The sequence below is a fragment of the Ischnura elegans genome, chromosome 6 (genome assembly GCF_921293095.1).
Source record: "Ischnura elegans chromosome 6, ioIscEleg1.1, whole genome shotgun sequence".
NCBI lineage: Eukaryota > Metazoa > Arthropoda > Insecta > Odonata > Coenagrionidae > Ischnura > Ischnura elegans.
In genome coordinates this window covers 54,214,412-54,234,448 of record NC_060251.1, presented here as the reverse complement: position 1 = coordinate 54,234,448, position 20,037 = coordinate 54,214,412, and the positions used below count along the sequence as shown (strand labels likewise).

At 35.0% G+C, this 20,037-nt stretch overlaps 1 protein-coding gene and 1 long non-coding RNA gene across 2 annotated transcripts; both read left to right on the top strand.

Annotated features, from left to right (window-relative positions):
* Nucleotides 1-248: 248 nt before the first annotated feature.
* Nucleotides 249-20,001, top strand: LOC124160705 (vitamin K-dependent gamma-carboxylase). Its single transcript, XM_046536689.1, has 10 exons — nucleotides 249-660; nucleotides 784-939; nucleotides 7,368-7,533; nucleotides 8,128-8,313; nucleotides 8,849-9,012; nucleotides 9,563-9,766; nucleotides 14,798-14,913; nucleotides 16,346-16,477; nucleotides 18,291-18,699; nucleotides 18,894-20,001. The coding sequence occupies exons 1-10, from the start codon at nucleotides 423-425 to the stop codon at nucleotides 19,376-19,378; spliced, it is 2,256 nt and encodes a 751-aa protein (XP_046392645.1). The 5' UTR covers nucleotides 249-422; the 3' UTR covers nucleotides 19,379-20,001.
* LOC124160707 lies at nucleotides 2,591-2,929 on the top strand. The gene is made up of 2 exons (XR_006865228.1): nucleotides 2,591-2,622; nucleotides 2,751-2,929. It is a non-coding gene; the product is annotated as an uncharacterized LOC124160707 (long non-coding RNA).
* Nucleotides 20,002-20,037: the final 36 nt, after the last annotated feature.

Below are 20,037 nucleotides of genomic sequence, written 5' to 3'. Positions count from 1 at the left end.
CACGGGGAGTGAAATGAATTTGGGTTACTGTACTTTAAAAGTTGAGGTGGTTGAGGTGCATAATTCACTAATCATGAAGGTAATCGTATTCATTAAAAATTCTTTTCGTAAAAATTTTTACCATAAATATGTCGAAATTTATTAGTTTCAGAGATCACATGATGACTTGAGCAGTGTAGTTGTCGACTATATTGAAGGAGTTGGCAACCTTGCAAGTTGGCAGACTTCCTTGGTTTCCATGGCAACGGGTCCTGGGAAGGGGGCGGTGATGTTATGGTCATGGTTACGGTTGTCGTGCGTGGATTAATACGTCGAGTCGCAAGTGCTGATCTCATGATGCATTTTTTCGTTTCACTTGCACAGTAAATGGTGGCTTGTGCGTCCTCATAAATTTCAAGCGCGTTGTTCCTTGAATAGCGACAATGCTTCGACAGCGAGTTGTGAGAGAAGCTGGGAAGGAAGTTAGTTCTTTACCTACTGTAAAATGCACGGAGAAGAGAAGCATACGGAACACTAAAACATTACCTGAAAAATGTCCAATGCCAATGAGAAATGTATTTGGATTCGAGTTGCGAGACTTAACTAGTTGGAGTCGATTTGTGAGGCTCTTATTCCGTCCTACAGACCCTGCTTCATTAGGTGTAACTAGAGCTTTATTTGGTGGGTAGCCTTATTTGTTCTTTTTAATATTATCGCGTCAATTTTTATTTCTATTTAGTGGCTAAAATGGATGTGAATACGCAAATTTCATAAGTATTTTATTTGTTTTATTGGATTAATTAGGTCTGTTAATGGTGCTTGACATTCCGGAAGAAAGAGGATTGTCGGATGCTGATGTTAAATGGGGAGATCCTAATGAATGCCGCTTTCCTCTTTTTAATGTTCTTAGACCTCTTCCTCTCGAATGGATGTGTGTAATCTACCTTGTAATGTGGATCGGTGAGTATGATTGTCATTATGGGGGAATTGAGTGGGTACCTCTGGGCTGTTTAAACGATTTAAGACTTTACCCAGGGAGAACACCAAGACCTATAAGACGTCTTCTAGACGTCTTATAGGTCATGAAATGGTCAATGGTTTTACTTTGGTTTTGAAAAGAAAAAAAATGACCAGCAAAAGTGATGAGCAAAAGTTTTTAAATGCGTCGCTTAGCAGTTCTAGTACATTCTGGAATCCATTTTCATGAAGATTACTCGTTAATTCCAAATTTATTTACTTCGTCATTAACGTGGTCTATGTTTGGTTTTGAAGTGGTATGGAAAACGTCGAATAAGACGTCTTCAAAAGAGGTCGAAAAGACGTCAAAAAAACGTCATTTAGATGGTGAGAAAATCCTCTCGATCTCATATTAATAATGCATATTCCCTATAAATTTTCCCTTTGCGGGAAAGTTGCCAGCTTATATCAGGGTCTCGATCTCATTTTTTTCAAAATCAGATATTGTTGACCACTGCCGCTACAGTGGTTTTACTTTGGTATTGAAAAGAAAAAAAAATACCAGTAAAAATTGTGAGAAAAAGTTTTTTAAATGCTTCGCTTAGCAGTTCTAGTACATTCTGGAATCCATTTTCATGAAGATTACTCGTTAATTCCAGATTTATTTACTTCATCATTAACGTGGTCTATGTTTGGTTTTGAAATGGTCTAGAAAATGTCGAATAAGACGTCTTCAAAAGAGGTCAAAAAGACGTCAAAAAAACGTCATTTAGATGGTGAGAAAACCTTCTCGATCTCAGGTTAATAATATGAGTTCCCTATAAATTTGCTCTATGAGGGAAAGTTGCGAACTTATATCAGGGCCTGATATGCCATTTTTTTTTCAAAATCAAATATTGTTAACCACTGCCGCTATCCAAGGGAGAACACCAAGGTCAAAAAGACGACTTCTAGGCGTCATTTAGATGGTCGAAAAAACGTCTTAATACCAGGTCAATAAAACCTATTTCCTTCCCTCCACCGTGACCTAATCACGACGTCTTCTGGTTGGTCAAAAAGATGTCTTTAAGACGTCATTTAGATGGTCGAAAAAACCTTGCGATCCCAGGTCAAAAAACCTATTTCCTTCCCTCCACCGTGACCTTATCACGACGTCTTCTGGTTGGTCAAAAAGATGTCTTTAAGACGTCATTTAGATGGTCAAAAAACGTATTAATCCCAGGTCAATAATACCTATTTCCTTTGAAGGTGGATGGATAGATGAAGTCATAGTGCGCACGTGCACCAAAATGCATAGGCAACTTTTCTGGCAAATGTTCATAAAAGTGATTTAAAGTTGGGAAAACTCGTTCTTTAAATGTCTTTACTAAATATATAGCTATGTATATTCTAGAGAATAGTAGAGTAGAATAATAGAAATTCTATAGAATGTCTATTTTATGAAAGTATGGCTGTTGATTGGACTTCAAAAATACCAATATTTTAGATTATGTAATTAATTTGACAAAAAGATTATTTAAACAAATTATATATATTTGAAAAACAAAAATAGTTGTAAGGAAAGAGCAGTCATCAACAATTTAAGCAAAATTTAAAATTATTTACTTAATCAAAATTGATACGTAACTATGTACTGAATTAACTTAGTTACCATCAATAAACAAATCCAATTCAATGGAATAACAGGTATGTATCAAAATTCTAGTCTCTTCTTTTTTTGTTAATGAACAACAATTCTTTTTTATTTTAATATTGTGAATAATATCGTCATAAACTTTTATGCTTCATAATTATGTACTCATATTTATTCATAGCCCTGATAAAGGTGTTAAAATACATTGGCAAAACTTGCATTGAAAATACTTCAAGGCCTATACTGCAAGACATTGAATCAACATGAATGCATTCATTGATAATGCTGCAGATGCCTTTGAGACAGCTAAGATATCTACATTATGTTTAGAAGGTGTCTTCAAGTTATTAAAGATATATTCTACATATTAGCATTAGACGTATAAGATATTACATAGACATTTTGTCAATATTTGTGCTCTGTGGGAGTTTTCTACATTTTGTTATACTTTCCGTTTCTCGGACATTAATCTTTGTTTGGTTTTCTGTTGGTTATATAATTAAAAAATTACTTCATTCATTTCATGTTTTATCTCCTATTTTTATCTCCTAAGAGGTTTTCCTTGAATCTTGGTGGAGGGAAGAAAATATGTCTTCTTGGTTCATTTTTCAAAATATTTTAACCATCAAAATGTCGTATTTTTGATCAAAAAGAAAAGGTCGCGATTGGGTCATGGTGGAGGGAAGGAAAAAGGTATTGTTATCCCGGGATCGAGAGGTTTTTTGACCAACTTAATGACGCCTTAAAGATGCCTTTTTGACGAACCACAGGACGTCGTGGATAGGTCATGGTGGAGGGAAGGAAATAGGTTTTTTTGACCTGGGATTAAGACGTTATTTCGACCATCTAAATGACGTCTTTTTGACGAACCATAGGACGTCGTGGATAGGTCATGGTGGAGGGAAGGAAATAGGTTTTTTTGACCTGGGATTAAGACGTTATTTCGACCATCTAAATGACGTCTAGAAGACGTCTTTTTGACGAACCACAAGACGTCGTGGATAGGTCATGGTGGAGGGAAGGAAATAGGTTTTTTTGACCTGGGATTAAGATGTTATTTCGACCATCTAATTGACGTCTAGAAGACGTCTTTTTGACAAACCATAGGACGTCGTGGATAGGTCATGGTGGAGGGAAGGAAATAGGTTTTTTTGACCTGGGATTAAGACGTTATTTCGACCATCTAAATGACGTCTAGAAGACGTCTTTTTGACGAACCACAAGACGTCGTGGATAGGTCATGGTGGAGGGAAGGAAATAGGTTTTTTTGACCTGGGATTAAGATGTTATTTCGACCATCTAATTGACGTCTAGAAGACGTCTTTTTGACAAACCATAGGACGTCGTGGATAGGTCATGGTGGAGGGAAGGAAATAGGTTTTTTTGACCTGGGATTAAGACGTTATTTCGACCATCTAAATGACGTCTAGAAGACGTCTTTTTGACGAACCACAAGACGTCGTGGATAGGTCATGGTGGAGGGAAGGAAATAGGTTTTTTTGACCTGGGATTAAGACGTTATTTCGACCATCTAAATGACGTCTAGAAGACGTCTTTTTGACGAACCACAAGACGTCGTGGATAGGTCATGGTGGAGGGAAGGAAATAGGTTTTTTTGACCTGGGATTAAGACGTTATTTCGACCATCTAAATGACGTCTGGAAGACGTCTTTTTGACCTTAGTGTTCTCCCTGGGTATTAATCTCACATTATGGCTCACATACCTTTTTCGAGATGTGTACTAGCCCAAGTAGCATCCCGGTAGTATTCCATCCTGAATGTTTGTATAGTATCACACTGGATTCCCTCGTGAATAACTTAGAACTAACCAAAAGCCTTAACCCATTGAAATCGATGCAATGTACGTTTATCCTTTTCATTGGCTACGGCCTCGCCGCTTTGGAAAGGCTTGCTTGTTCCTATGGTCCCTAGAGCTGCATGGGCAGGATTAATTTTCAATTACTCCCGGAAGGGTCACCCATATCTGAAAGGTCGACTCCATGGGGCCTGAGGGGGCCCGAACCCCATCAAAAATTCGTTATGGGTGTGAGGAAAAAATGTTTCAGGCTTGTAGATTTTCCCAGGAGTGCCCAGATATCAAGATTTGAGTTATCAGGGTTCTAATGTTGATCATATGACTCTTCTAAAATGCTTAAAAAACTTAAAACTCGCCACTTATAAAATTTCGCTGGGCAAGATCCCCGGTTTGGGCCCCCAATATTTTTTGTGAGTCGGCATCCCTGGGTAAGAGCCAGGTGAAAGGTAGTCCACGTGATGGTGTCATGTATAAAACACTGTTGGGATGGAAGTGGGAAACCCTACCTATTATCTCTTCCCTGAAACCATGGAATACAGAGAAATGAGCCTTGGAAACTGATACAATAGAGGTTCCATCCGTAAAGGGTGGGTGTCGTTCATGGCAGCAAGATAAGCAAGGTCATCAAGTTCATCAACATGCATCTTAAAGAGGCTTATCATTGCAGCAGCATTCTAGAAAGAACAAAAGAATATCAAGAAGGTGGAGAAGAAGAAGGCAGCAATGAATACAGGGATTTGAATCTTGGCCAAGGGTAAGATTCAGCACCAAATTTGGGGGGAGGGTCATAGGAACTATGGAATATTCCCCCACCCCCTGGGAGAGATGTACATATTTTTACAGTTGGGAGTGCTATACTCTACAAGAAATACGAATCAAATTTTTCTAATGTTTAGCACTTGTAGCCATGCATTTTTCTATATACACTCCTTTTACTGATTTGCAGAGGTGCAAAATCTATTAAGGCAATAAAAAATTTGATAAAATTTGAGGGTTTATTACCCCTGTGACATCCCTCTAAATCCACCCCTGATTTTAGCACATTTTATTCAAATGAGTGTATCATGTCTGTTTTGTGGGGAAGCAGAATGAAAGGGAGTTAGTTGGTCATTGAAGAGGAAAGTGTATGAATGGAGGGGTGACTGCCAGAATGCTTAATAAATACTCCATGGAAACCTACCTTAATTGGTAGAATAGGTACTTCATTAATGAATATATAAAATGATGCTGATGAATGTGTGCATTATAAATCTATGTACTGTACTTAAATTGATTAAAATTCCATTTCAAATAAAATTAACATTTTGGGAATCAACTGGTTTTAAACCTTCCATTTTGTTCTCAATAAACTTCTTAGTTGCTAATTCATTTGCTGCACTCAATTATATCTAAAAACAAAACTAATCTCTGCGTTAACTATACATTTCAATTTTGTAATGTTAAGATTCTAATTTTGCAATTTATAATCTTAATTTTATCATGGTACAGACAATGATGGAGGTGGGACAAAAACAAAGATGTGTGTGAGGAGGACTTGTTGGAAGCTGAAAATGAAAGGGTTGGAATATTGCTGAGCAAGGACGGGGTCTTAAAAATTCTATATTTTACGTTTCCATTCAGCCTTATATGATTTAATGCATTAATTATTTGCGTCTTATCTACAATTTACCTTCAACTAAGTACTGCTTGCATTGTGTCCAACACACAAATGGGGTTGCCATTATTCCTTTGGGTGTCTTCACATACAATAATTTTGAATTTGATGGATTCCTCCTTCCCTCAGATAATATTGAAAGTCTAAATAATGGCTATCCATTGCCATGAGATATTGGCTAACCATTGTACTTAGTGAAACAAGGTGGAATCACTTTGAGAGTGGCCTAGGTCAGAGGTGGGCTAATTGTGGCCCTCTGCAGAGTTTGTGATGGCCTGACGCTGAATAAAAAAAAATGTAATGGGGTACACTTGTCTCATTAAATTGATTACATAATTAAATGTGCTAGCAGCTAGAAATCTAACTACATATTATAAAATTAACCTAGTAAATAAGTTGAATAGAACTACCAATAATGTTTAATTTTTATTATACAAGAAATATTTTTTTCTGAAATTAATTATAATGTTGTAATCATTTTAAACGGTGCAGCCCTCTGATAACCTTCACTCATACAAAGTGGCCCTCGAGCTCAAAAAATTGCTCACCCCTGGCCTAGGTACTTCATGTATCAATGAAATGAAAAAAGAGCGTTCATCAACTGGAGGTTGTTTTAAACCAAATTAATTTTATTGTGTGGTTAGGGTGTGGTGTGGTGGTTCATACATTGAAGGCATTAATCGGAAGTTTTACCGTAACTGTACCATTGGTCAGTGGCGTAGCCAACAGGGGGTTTTCTGGGTTACAACAACCCCCCCCCCCTTTGAAAGAGGAACCAAAAACGAGTAAGATAGCCTCATTAATAACTTAATAAATATTCATACAAAATTACGGTTTTTGAGTCCTAAAATCCACCGTTTCAACGTAAAAAGTCTCAAAATTTTCTGGGTAAGGACCCCTTTTTACCCTGGGTTGTTTTCCATACACCCCGGAAGGACCTCAATATCTCTGGTAAACCCCCCCACCCCATTTTCAAAACCCTGGCTACACCACTTCCATTGGTTCTGTGGTCATTGTGCTCAAATTGGAAAATATTCTTCCAAATCTATGACTATTTTAGCGATAACTGCAGCGAAAAGGTTAAGTTGAGTGAATGACTCCATTTGACATTTTGATTCCTTCAGTGTTATTGTGCCACATATAGTTAAGATATGTATTTCACATGATAAGGTTTAACAGTTCACTGAATTTTAGCTATGTTAACACAGTGTAGAATGAAAAAACTAACTAAGAAGTGTACGTATTAAATATATGTATGTATACATTTTTGCTATTCTCAATGAGGTGTCTGATTTATACTCATTCCATAAATTAATTACTTTTCACAGGTGCCATTGGCATGATGCTTGGACTCAGGTTTCGTTTAAGCTGTGTGGCATTTGTTCTGCCATATTGGTATATTCTTCTATTAGATAAGTCTGTTTGGAACAATCATTCTTATCTTTATGGCCTTGTCTCAATCTTGCTCCTTGGATCTCACGCACATCATTTCTGGTAAGCCTACTTCAGTGTATTTTGTGCAAATTGCTTAGTGAAAGAGTATAATATTTGATTTGTGCCTATACATATGAATTCAAATCCGGTAATACCGATATTTTATTTTATTCCTCTCCTTATTCATCAAGTGTCAACCACACGCATAGCCAGAAATTTGAGGGAGCTTTGATTGGGGGTAGCCTGGCATTTTGTTGTAAACCATGTTGTGTATGTATTGGAAAATCTAATGTATTATTAAATCAGCTATGCATTTCGTTTGTATTATCCTGAAAGTTAAAGTTATTGTTGGCTATTGTCAGACATACTGATGTGTAATTACATATGTATATCAAAAAATGAAGTACCAGAGGGTAGGTGAATCTAGACTATTGGTCGCAGCAGATTTAATGTAGGTAGGTGTTCCTAGAAAAAGTTTGGGGGCAGTACCCCCAACAGCCCCCATTACCTTCCCCCCTGGCTATGTGGCTGGTATCAATTTTAGTTGATTCTTTTCCATCATTAAAAAATGTATGTGTTTTGTACAATTTTTATTACATTAAGAAAACGTCTTCAATTTCTAAATATTTAATATAATTCTCCTCCAATTTTTAGGTCTTTAGATGGGGCCAGAAATCGGGCTCCTAAAAATGCTCATGTCCCTTTATGGAATTATACTATTTTGAGATATCAGTTTTTCATTCTTTATTTTATTGCTGGCTTGAAGAAATTAGATTCAGAGTGGCTGGGTGGATACTCTATGACCAATCTGTCCAAACATTGGGTATTTGAACCATTTAGGTAAGTCAAATGATTAAACAGTCTGTAAGGTATGTATTTATATTGTATTCTTCCCATTTCAATGCTAGTGATTTGTGTTTGCACCTTTTTAAGGTTGATGTATATCAAAGCGTTATGCTATGACCTATTACCCTTTTTAAGATCTCCATTCAGCAGCATACATAATGGATTTTGAAAAGAAATTACTCATAAACTGAGATATTAAATGTACACAAAAGTTAGGTATTCTTTTGACATGTTAGTGGCTTGTTATTGGGATATTAATTATATTATGTTAATTACTTTATTCATTTTACTATTCATGCAGTGTCAGCATTAGTTAATTCTTTGCAATGTATGTGCTTCATACATGATCCTTTGAACAGAATTATCGTAATGCTCCATAGAAATTGAGTCTTATTAAGAAAGCATCAAATACTCAATATAGGCCCACCGAAATATCTTCTAAGATATTAATGCTAGTGTAGGAGGAACTCATGAGACTGCTTGTATTTCATTTTACCCATTTGCTAATATGATATTCATTCTCTTGCAGACTTATTTTAACTCCAGATCAGATTGATTATTGGATTATTCATCTTGGAGGCTTCTTTCTTGATCTTACCGTTGGGTTCTGGCTTTTCTTTGATCTCACTCGTCCATATGCTATGTTCTTCTGTGCATCATTTCACCTCATGAACTCTCGCATGTTTGCAATTGGTAATTAAAATTGGCAATTAAAATACCTTTCAATCTTGTTATCCATTTTGGTTTATCTTTATAGTACAGTTTTGTTGGACTGATGTTCTATGGAATGTAAGTACATACATCATGCTAAAATCATGTTGTAAAGGAATCAACTTGAAGTCAGCATGCCTAATGTGGTGCATATCCGGTGAATTGTAATCAATTTTGAGGTATCTCCATAATTTTCACATTTTTTTCATTTGCTTAGCGTGGAATTATATTATTCTGTAAATGAAGATCCTTTTTTAGCATTTTTAAAGCTAACTGTACACGGGTATTTGTTATTCAAGAAAAGAACCACAGACAAGTTTGTGGCATATGTTAGAGAATCTGCTGGTAATTGAAAAATCTTAATTCACATTTTGGTGGAATCTTAATGTTAATCATGTAGAATATCCACTCTTGAGGCATTTGATGTTATACCTATTCATTCCATAGTCTCCTATATTTATTGCACAATTTATTATCAGGCGTGGAAATGGTGGTAATGATTTTTACGTATGTTATTAATTGGCTATTTTAGGGATGTTTCCATATGTTTGCTTGGCCACAATGCCAGTCTTTTGTAATGCTGATTGGCCACGCACATTTCAAAGGTGGGTAGAGGAACGGCTGAAGTGGTTTTCTTGCCTCCCTGTGAGAAATATGAGATTCCCGTGGAGATCTGATATTCCTCTTCAAAAAGCCTCATGCTGCATATATCCCAGATCAGGAAATGGAAAAAAGGGTGAGTAAATGATGGCACCTTTATACACTTTGTTCTCTTGTTATAAATAATATTAGGTTATCCAAACGGTTTAGAAAAAAAAAATGTCTAAAGTTGCAGCCTGATTTCTAACCAGTAGGAAGGTTAGCATTGACAAAAGTTAAAGTGAAAGTTAGATAATTTTAATCAGGTATTTTTTTAAGCAATTAAATTGTTCTCCTAATTTTTACTTTTAAACAATAGGGTGGTTTCCTACTATTTTTTTTATTGCCTAAATTGAAAGATTATTACTCCTGGAGTACGTATTTCACGTTTTTAGATTTTTAAATAACAATATCTATTTTTTGATGTGAAATGAAAAGTAAAAATTTTCAAACACTCGAAAATGCAACGGCTAAGTATGAATGCTGGGAAAAGCCCATGTGACGTCATTCTGGTTCCGGCTGCCACTGTGTGAGGCCACCTTGGTGCAAGACTATGAGCACCACTACGATGCAGACTGCTTGCTGGTATCAGAGTACCCAGTTAGCAGGTAGCGCTTGGCTTAAAAAAGGATTATTAATACCCTATCAAACGAAGGAAACTTTCCGACCTTAGGCAATTTTAATAGTTTATTATTAAGGGATGTTTCCCTGAGCTCTGTGCCTCATGCATGCGTTGGTAATATCAGATGATGTAAAACTCCTGACTACTCGTTTAGAATCTGGGTCCCTGTGACATCAAGTGGAGTGGCATCGCATGGGCGCCAATCTGACCTTTTTCAAATGAGGTTAAAATTGACCATTAACATTGGTCTAAACTGGGATTTCTAAAACCAAATAATTTGTGTATAATGAATACACTAATGGTGGGTAACGAATCGCAATCAATGCCTTTCGTTTTCTTTGATGAAGGAAACTACCCTATTGAGTACAACCAAGGACTTACTGATTCCATCATTTTTTACAGAAGAACCACCACTTTTTATGAGTGGAAATGCTATTTAATCATAATCACTCAAAAAATCATGCTTTAAATCAACTTTTATGTTCTCATTTTTTACAATTCACAGATTTTTATCATCAATAATACATTTGATAATGGATAAAAAAATTTAGATTTTTCTTATCTGAAATATCTCAGAGTATTTGAGCTTGCGAAGTTTCATAGTATGAAAGTTACCTTCTAGTATGCCATTGTACAAAACATATTTCATTTATTGTTGGTTTTTCATTCAGTGTTACTTGAAAACTGGGTGGCTGATATGTAGATGTGAATGAATGCAACAGTAGTACATTTTAATGCCAGTGTGGCTGGCCAAGACACTATTAATGGCAATGCTTTTCAAGTTACTCATGATATTAAAACCCTGGTTTTTATCTGTCATTTAGTTTTCATCTGATCTATCTACAGAATTATAAGTTTAAAGATTTGCTTTCATAGCCGATGGGACATTAAATTTTAACTATTTTATTAAAACTAACATTGCTTTAAATGATATTTTTTCAGTTTATCTCATTAGCTTTCATTTAAGTTTTACATCTTGCCTTATCATCAATTTTAGTGTTCATTGCTGTTTCTCTAATGACTTTGTTATATACAATTTGTCTTTCATATGTAGCTAATTACATTAAATAATTGAATATTGTATTTCTGTAGTGATCTGCTGCATGTCATTGGTGTAATATTCCATGAGTGGTGCTGTCTCAAAAGCTGCATACTGTAGTAAAAGGTAAAAATTTTAATGCATGGATTAAGTTCTTGAATTTTTATATATTGATATGTATTTTAATTAAATTGAATGGCTTTTAGATGTTGTTGCTTGGGGTCCAGTAGCATTTTTGTGTTCTCTGAAGAGGATTTTCTGAGTAAACTATATTTACATGTATGTGTTTATGTTCAGTGCTTACATTTAGAGTAGGTATATGGTCACCCTTATAAAATCTCATATCTCCAAAATAAAGCATCATACATATCTATGAGCCAATGACGTGGTTATTAAACTGTCCTGAAAATATTATTAATTTGAGTTATTAATAATTTGTAAAGCTTACTGTCTCATCTTTATTAATAATGCAAATATTTTGGAGTGTGCATCTACACATATTTTTTTATAGAATACATACATGAATGTTACATTGTATATATTGAATTTTTTATCATATGGTGTAAGTTAGAGGGTTGGATTTCTTAGTTTACTAGTATTCCCACCTCTACCCCATTTAGGGCCTTAAAGTTCCACTTCTTTATCACTCTACTTTTTTATAAATATGTATTTGAGATCCGATATGCCTCCTGCTAATGAATCTGTTTGAATTGAATTCAATTGTAAATGTTTTGATTTATTTTTCCACAAAAGATTTTAGTCTGAGTCTCTATCCACTGCTAAGAAGCTGCACAAGTTCATAGACTTTTTCCTTAAGTCCATGAACTGATTAATGATGTAATTTGCACAATGTATATACCCCTATGTGTTCTGCTATTTTCTAGTTGTACTAGTGTCAGTTGCGATTTGAAATTTATGCATTTTAGGTTTCAGTCTACTTCTTTGGAAAAACTCCACTGCCTGCCCATGATAACATTTCGATCCAAGTCTTTAGTCCCTTAACTTATTTCCATAGTTTCTTCCCTTAACACTGCATTCTAGACTTCAATTCTCCTAGATGTTTTACTCCTAGTATTTGCTTTGGATGTGAAAGTCAATTTAGAGCTTAATATGGCACCTTTAGGTCTAATGTATATCTTGGTGTTTATTCTACTTATCCTCTTTCCATTTGATTCCCATATAAATGTTTACAGTTTGCTACTTTTCCCTTTACTAAGGTGCATAAACAGAGAAAAATCCAGAATTAATCATATAAGGAAAATTAAAATACAGTAACACTAGTTCTCTGCGGTAGGTGAAAGAAATGATCATTTTGAGTTTAAAGAATGGCATTCCAAGTGATTGAAATTACAACCCAGATTTCATTCACTATCAATTAAATTTTACCTTTTTGCGACATCATTTCCATTTTTGCCACTCTCTGTGTTTTAAGACTGGAATGTGTGCTGCATCTTTGTCTGTCAATTGTTATTGTAGGTATTGTATGCATGTCCTGCTTTTTCATAGATCATGATCATTTGATATGTTGTGCTTAAACTTGCTTATTTGGTTGTTTTCTCTCCTTCACCCAAATCAGTGCCACTTTGTATGTATATATTTACTAAGTATCTCCTGAGAATGATTGGTGATTGATTTGAAACTTTGTACACAAATATAGATACATCATAATAACTATGGCAAATGATCAGTCCGTCTTCCACTTGGCCCTTATTGTGAAAGCTTTATACGTAAATTAAAAAGAAGAACTTTGTGCTTTCACATTAATATTTATTCACGACCATGGTTTCAACGTTAGACGTCATCATCAGGTGAACTCTACAGAGGTCCATCACATCCTTTTATACCATGTAATTTTCACCTGATGTAGAGTTCACCTGATGACGACGTCTAACGTTGAAACCATGGTCGTGAATAAATATTAATGTAAAAGCACTAAGTTCTTCTTTTTAATTTAATTATGAATCACTTTCACCAATTTACGCCTCAAACAATCAATTTTAGCTCCATACGTGTTGAAGGTGAAAGCCGTATTGTGGTAAATGTGAATTTATTTTCCAGATACTTCTATACTACAATTCCATGATAGAGTCTGAGGTCATAGCCTACTTTTTTTCATAGCTATTGCCCTATGAAGATATCACCTTTGTTATATTTATTTAATTTTTACACATTTTTTATGCATTATTTCATACATATCTGGGCTATAATTCACTCTCATGGTGTATGTAAGAAATGCAATGAAACTTAAATCTCATGGTTATACAGAATTGTATGATTCCATGTTACAGGATGTGTTAGCTTTATGGAAATTAGTAGTTACATATATTCCTAGGTTGAATAAAATGGTGACTGCTTACCTGCACATGGTATTTCTATCGTTCCTCCTCTCACTGATATTATGTTCTGCATTGGGCCCTAATGAGAAAGTTCATGAGCTGCTAATGGTAGTCCAGACAGGGAGATAATACGAGGGAGGTGGCCCAGAGGTCATCCACCTGACCTCATCAAATGAGGATCAAGACACACTAATGATGAATATAAAAGGCATGTTACATCACAAAAAATGACGGGAAAATTGGTTATCATTTTTGTGCCATACACGGGTATGTTTATGTATCAGTAAAATGAAAAAAGAGAGTAAACGATGATATAATACAATGGAATTACTTTATGTAAGTTTTAAAAGACTGAGATTACACGATAACTCTGAATGACAATTTTTCGCGCAGCTGAAGTAGTGCTCCCTTCGGTGATGTTGTTTAGTTCAAAACACTTACCAACTCATCAAACCATTGCCAGAGTTTATCGATGATATGGTGAAAAGTTGGAAAAAATTAATTACATGTTTCCTAATGTGTCCAGTAGATCTCATCATTCAGTTCTTAAGTCTTTCCTGCCAATCCAGTAAACGTTTCAAAATCTTCCAGTTTATCAGTCAGAAGTGTAAGGGAGGTTGAGATTGTTCTTTTGAAAAAGAATAAGAGGCGGTGAAGACCATTGGGACGGACTTTCCCAGAAATGAGGATCTATGTATGCCTCTGCTCCTTACCAAAATTGGCTTCATCCCTTTTCAATATGACCCACTATTTTTTAAAACAAAAATTACTTCATTACTTAAAATTATTACAAAAAAGTTATTAGTTTCCTCCTACTTCAGCTAACCATGGACTAAATCACTTGGAGAAGTTTCCACTCATAAATATGTACATATATTTAAATGTGATTTCTACTGATTAGTGATTAATTTTGCCTGAAGGTGAGAGATTTTGATTTTTTATGTGGATTTTGTTCAAGTCCATCCTATTGTAATGATTGACCTTGGCTACCTGGTAGTGCATATGTATGGGGAATGTGCAGCTTAGGTTTGATAGGAAACCATCTCTTTGATATATTGCTGGGAGGTTGGCCGGGGAAACTATAAATTGAATTGAAGGAGAAATCTTTACCGTGATGTATGAAAATTTTAGGTAAGGATCAAGAGGAAGGGCCACCATTGTCACTAAAACACCATTTGATTGCTGCTTTGCTTGTCACTCACATGGGCCTACAAGTATTCCTGCCGTATTCTCACTTCATCACCAAGGTAAGTGTTATGAATTGGTTGGACCAGATATTTTGTACTCTGTCGTGCACATAAAAGTGGTTTATACTTCAGTGTGATTGTTTTAATTGGTAATAATGTTTCCATTATTGGATGAAATATACCATGATGCTTACACTTACAAGGAGACATCATCAAAGTGATGTTCGGGGATTAAATGATGTAACTATTTTCTGTTATTATAGAGGAAGTGTAGAAAAAGTGTCATGGCTTTCTTTCGCATTGGCTCTTATGTGAGAGAATAATGCTAGTAAATATTTGGCAAAACATCACTGCGCTTCGGCACTGATCTCTTCATCAATGCCCAATGGTTGAGAGTGCGGGAGAGCACCGACAGTGATCCGTCACTTTTGCCGCAACAACCCTTATTAAAGCCCTAATGAAGACCATTTTTTTCCTGTCTAATATTTCACAGAATCACTGCTAAATATCCAAACCCAGTCAGCAAAAATAATATTTTTCATTATAAAAAATCAAAGTTTTGGTCAGTTAAAATAATATTTTTCTGTCATCAGCCTGTTTCATGGATTTTCAATGAACCTCCAAATGACCTATGACATGTAATAGGGGATTTTATTTTCCCATCACAGGCTGAAATGCCACTGGGCCCATTAGGTATAGACTTTGTAAATCCATGAATACTAAGGCCTTCAATTGCTTGGTGGACTACCTCCAACTGTATTGAACGAACAGATTGATATATAAGCTGTGAATTATACCCTATAAATCTCTTTAGAACCACCCTGGAACTAGAACCTGGATCACCCATGGCAAAAGTGAAAGCTTGCAGGCAATATAATCCAAGTGGGTTTCTGCCACTTCTACTCTTGACCTCCCTCTCATATTGTACCGTCCTGTTATGCTGAGCTGGCCAATGTCCATCTTTTTCATGAAATATTAAATGTTGATGGAAATAGAAATACTAGATCATTCTATTATTTTCAACATTTTGAGCTTCTAAAAATGGTGAAAAAAGTAATTTGCAGCACAACTCTGCTGTAACAGCCACATGTTGTGATGAGCAAGTATAAAAGAGACTGATGTACTGATATTAGGTAATCCTGGGATCTTTTCTCATTTTGCAACTCATACTAAATCCTGAAGGGAAGCTGCCACTTTCTCTCTTAACTTATTTTCATTCTATGCAAATATTCTAAAGAGAATATCAAGGAAGCGAAATCTTAATTATATTATTGTAGCTCTCAGGATGATTATTAAATTAGAATATGCTCCCAAGACTTGCTGCGGCTTGGATTTTACTGTAATTTTAATATTGGGTGGGTTATGCTCATTGCCTCATGTTTTCATGAAGATATGGTATTTGATGGTGCAGCACATCAAATCTCTTCTTAGCCTGTTAAATAAATGAAATAAATTTAATTGTGTTATTACTTTTTATTATTTTATTCTCAAGGGCTACAACAATTGGACAAATGGTTTATATGGTTATTCCTGGGACATGATGGTGCATTCATGGGATACCATTCTTGTTGTTGTTAAAATTGTGGATAAAAATACTGGAACTGAGCACTTTTTGGATCCTGAGGTAGGTGGTTCAAAACATTTTTGGTTCAACTTAAATTTTTTTAATGCTCCTTTCAAGTTATTACCTCTACCAATTTGCCAGCTTATTTATTACCTCAACAAATGCACAATTAATTAATTAATACTTATAGACTTCATTTTCTATGGTGATAGTTCGGGTTATGTTAATGACTGTACGATGGGAGAAGGTACTAATCGCACATCAATAAACTGGAACTGAATTATAACTATCCCGATGAACATGTTTGCAGTTAAATGTACTTCAAACAATATTCAATCATTTGTTAAATAAGGTCATGCTCCAACTGATTTTATTTGGCTCAATAACTGTTATTGAGCCCAAGTAGTAATGATAATAGTGAAAATAATGGAAGGAAATTGTAAGTACTACGTTGGGAATGATTATACAATACATTTTAAGGGTAGATATTTTGGAAGGAAGAGGTTTGGTGACCCTGTAAAATGGCATAAGTTCTGCTCTGAGTGAGGAAGTCTCAGTCAAGTTCTGTGAGAGGAAGACCAGTGATCCATAGTTCTGGGGGAGACAGAAGCACAGAATATTTTAAGAAGCCTAAGTTGCTATTTATTCCCACTGTTTGAATCAGTGTTTATTGATGAAGTATCTTGTGTGCCTTTAATTCTCATTTTACCTACTCTTGTTGAGTTACCGTGGCTACTCAAAAGCATCTTTTACCCCTTTTGGCTATGAGATGTGAACGAATCATTTTCACATTGTTTTTATAGGAAAATTGTTAAATTACCAATTCATACAATGGAGTGATTTTGCTTACTGTAATGGCTCAGATGTGAGTTGACGTAGTGATTTTTTTGCCCTACTCACTCAAAAAACTTGTAATTAAGTTGACAAATGGGAGGAAAGTGAGAATAGAGGTGTGCAGAAAAGGATGAGTTGAGAATGTTTGGGAGGCTTTGGTTGGGAAAAGACATCGAAGTAATAATGGTTAAGGAAGCTCTAGCGCATTTATATGTATAGTGATATTGTATGGGTATTTTAGCATGAATGATTTCCAATTGACTTAAAGGGAAATGAACTTCAGGATTGACTTGATAATGATTTTGATTTCCCTAAAGTAGAACAGTTGTTTCGGCTGAGGATACATCAGGGTATTAGGGAACTGATGAAATCTTACTCATTTTTTATTATATTAATAAAGATCATTATTCCCTTACCCTAAAAAATAGTGATGTTTTGGCCATTACTTTCATTACCTACTTTTCTTCCCTTCCTTGGTCCTCTCACATACTTTGTTCAAGAATGATCTGTGTTTGATAGTAGGCATTCTACATATTTATCTCATCCTCTCCTATACTATGTGTATATTTTGGAAATAAATTATAACTTATATATAATCAGTTAAATTTTTACTTGAATAGCTGTTATTGTGAGCCCAATTAGTAATGATTAAATGTAATAGGTAATTATAATGGTAGGAAATTGTAAGTACATCTGGGATGATTAAACAATAACTGAATGTAACATGGTGAACTCAAGGATTTATTTGGCATGTGAGACTCAAATTTTTGTTACATATCATAATATCCATGTTCATGAACATGAAATACATACCTATTAAGTTCGATATGCATATTGTAGATCATTCGAGCTATTTTGAAGCAAAAATATCCATATTTCAAATAGGTATTGTAGAAATAATAACTACCTTATAATTTTTTATTGCCAATTTTAATGTGGTATAGCTATCCAGTGTACCTATTTTACTGTGAAAAAGTAAGTGATGAGTATGTGTCTTTTGAGATTGTTTCAATTAAAATTTTTGTCTATTTTGTCCCAGGCATGGGTCCAAACTGATCGATGGACAAAACATGCCGACATGGCTGTGCAGTATGTGTCTTGTGTTGGAGAACGTGTGAAGGAGGCTGCCAAAAGTACTAGCTTGGGTATTGATTCAAAGAAAGCAAAGATGGACAATCTTTCCTCATTGGCTGTACATGTTGATGTTTGGAGTTCTCTGAATGGGCGTTTTCAGCAACGAATATTTGACCCGCGAACTGATATTTTAGCTGTTGCTGATCAGTGGTCACCTTTTAAGCCTGTGCCATGGGTCATGCCCTTATTGGATGATAAACCATCTCCAAATGAAAAAGGTAGTGGTTGGAGAAGAGGACGGATGAAAGAACTGATTGCCGAAGTCCATTCTTGGTCTCCTTACTCAGATGTATTATTTGTGGCTGATTTTCCAGGTAAGTTTTATTGAACTTTTAATCAATTCTACCACTCCACAGACCCTTCTTTGTTCTGCATTTTATGTGAATTATAAAATTTTTTACCTGTTATTTGTTACGAAGTCATAAAGTATGGCATCGATTGCTAGTATGTACTTATTTATTACATGCCAGTTTAACGCTCAAAATAAAAGTTGCTAACTTTTTTTTAGGTCTAGTTCTGGAAAACTATTTGAACTCTGATTTTGGAAACGTGACTCTGACTGTCCTTGCTGGGCAAGTTGTTTTTGAAGTTAGAAGTCCTTCAACTTCTTTGGAAGACACAGAATCAACTCATCACCAAACCAAATTTCTCCAGAAAAATCAGAATGATGGACCTTCTGAGTATGCCTTTTTAAAAAATATTACTTTGAACACTGGGGATTCAATACTTGTTCCCACCTCCACTTTCCACTATGTTTACACAATATCCAGTAATCCCTCTTTCTATATGTATTCATACATAAACAAAACAAGGGAAAGTTTGGGCTTGGATGATGAGAATGTTTTGGAAGAAAGGAGAGCTGAAGATGCAAGTTTTCTAGAAGAAGCCCAGTTTCGTGTAAGTAATTTCCTTCGAGCTTTGGGATTGGTTGGAAACTCAATCTTGAAATTGTTATACTCCGTGCCAATGATGAGGCGAGTTAGAGTAGGCTAAATAGTATATTTTAAAGATTTTAAGCTATGATATAAAGGATTTATATTTGAACTTATATGGTGATTTTATATTTGAACTTAAATGGTGATGTTACCTATTACAAAAGATTTTTATCATATATTAACACTGTTCAACAAGAAAGTGCTATTTGGAGATAATAATAGCCATTTAATATGTTTTTGGTGCTCATAAAATGGTTATAAAAATTGAAAATTTCCTGTAGTTATTGTATGAAATTGGTTTATTTAGGTGAATTTTTACAATGAAGTCTCTTTTTTAAGATGATATCGATACTATTCTGTTCAAAATGTTGCTACATATTTTATATTTATTTCCTGGGAAAAATCACAAATGTTAACCAAAAAGAAAAATTTTGGCCAGTTTCTATTTTTCAATGGTCTTTTGAAATTAAGCTAAGACTCAGGAATTGCAACGTAGATGAGGTTGTAATGTTTATATTTGCTGTGTGCTTGTGTGCTAATAATGCAAAGAAATCATTTTATTTATAATCTTGATTTTAGCCTTAGCCTTTATTCCTCATAAGTACTTGTTAACACGTTCCGGACGGATGACGAAGATTCTCCTCATTTAGGCGCGTCAACCTAAACAATTTTAAAGCGTATCGCAAGCAAATATGTATGGTACGCTTTAAAATTGTT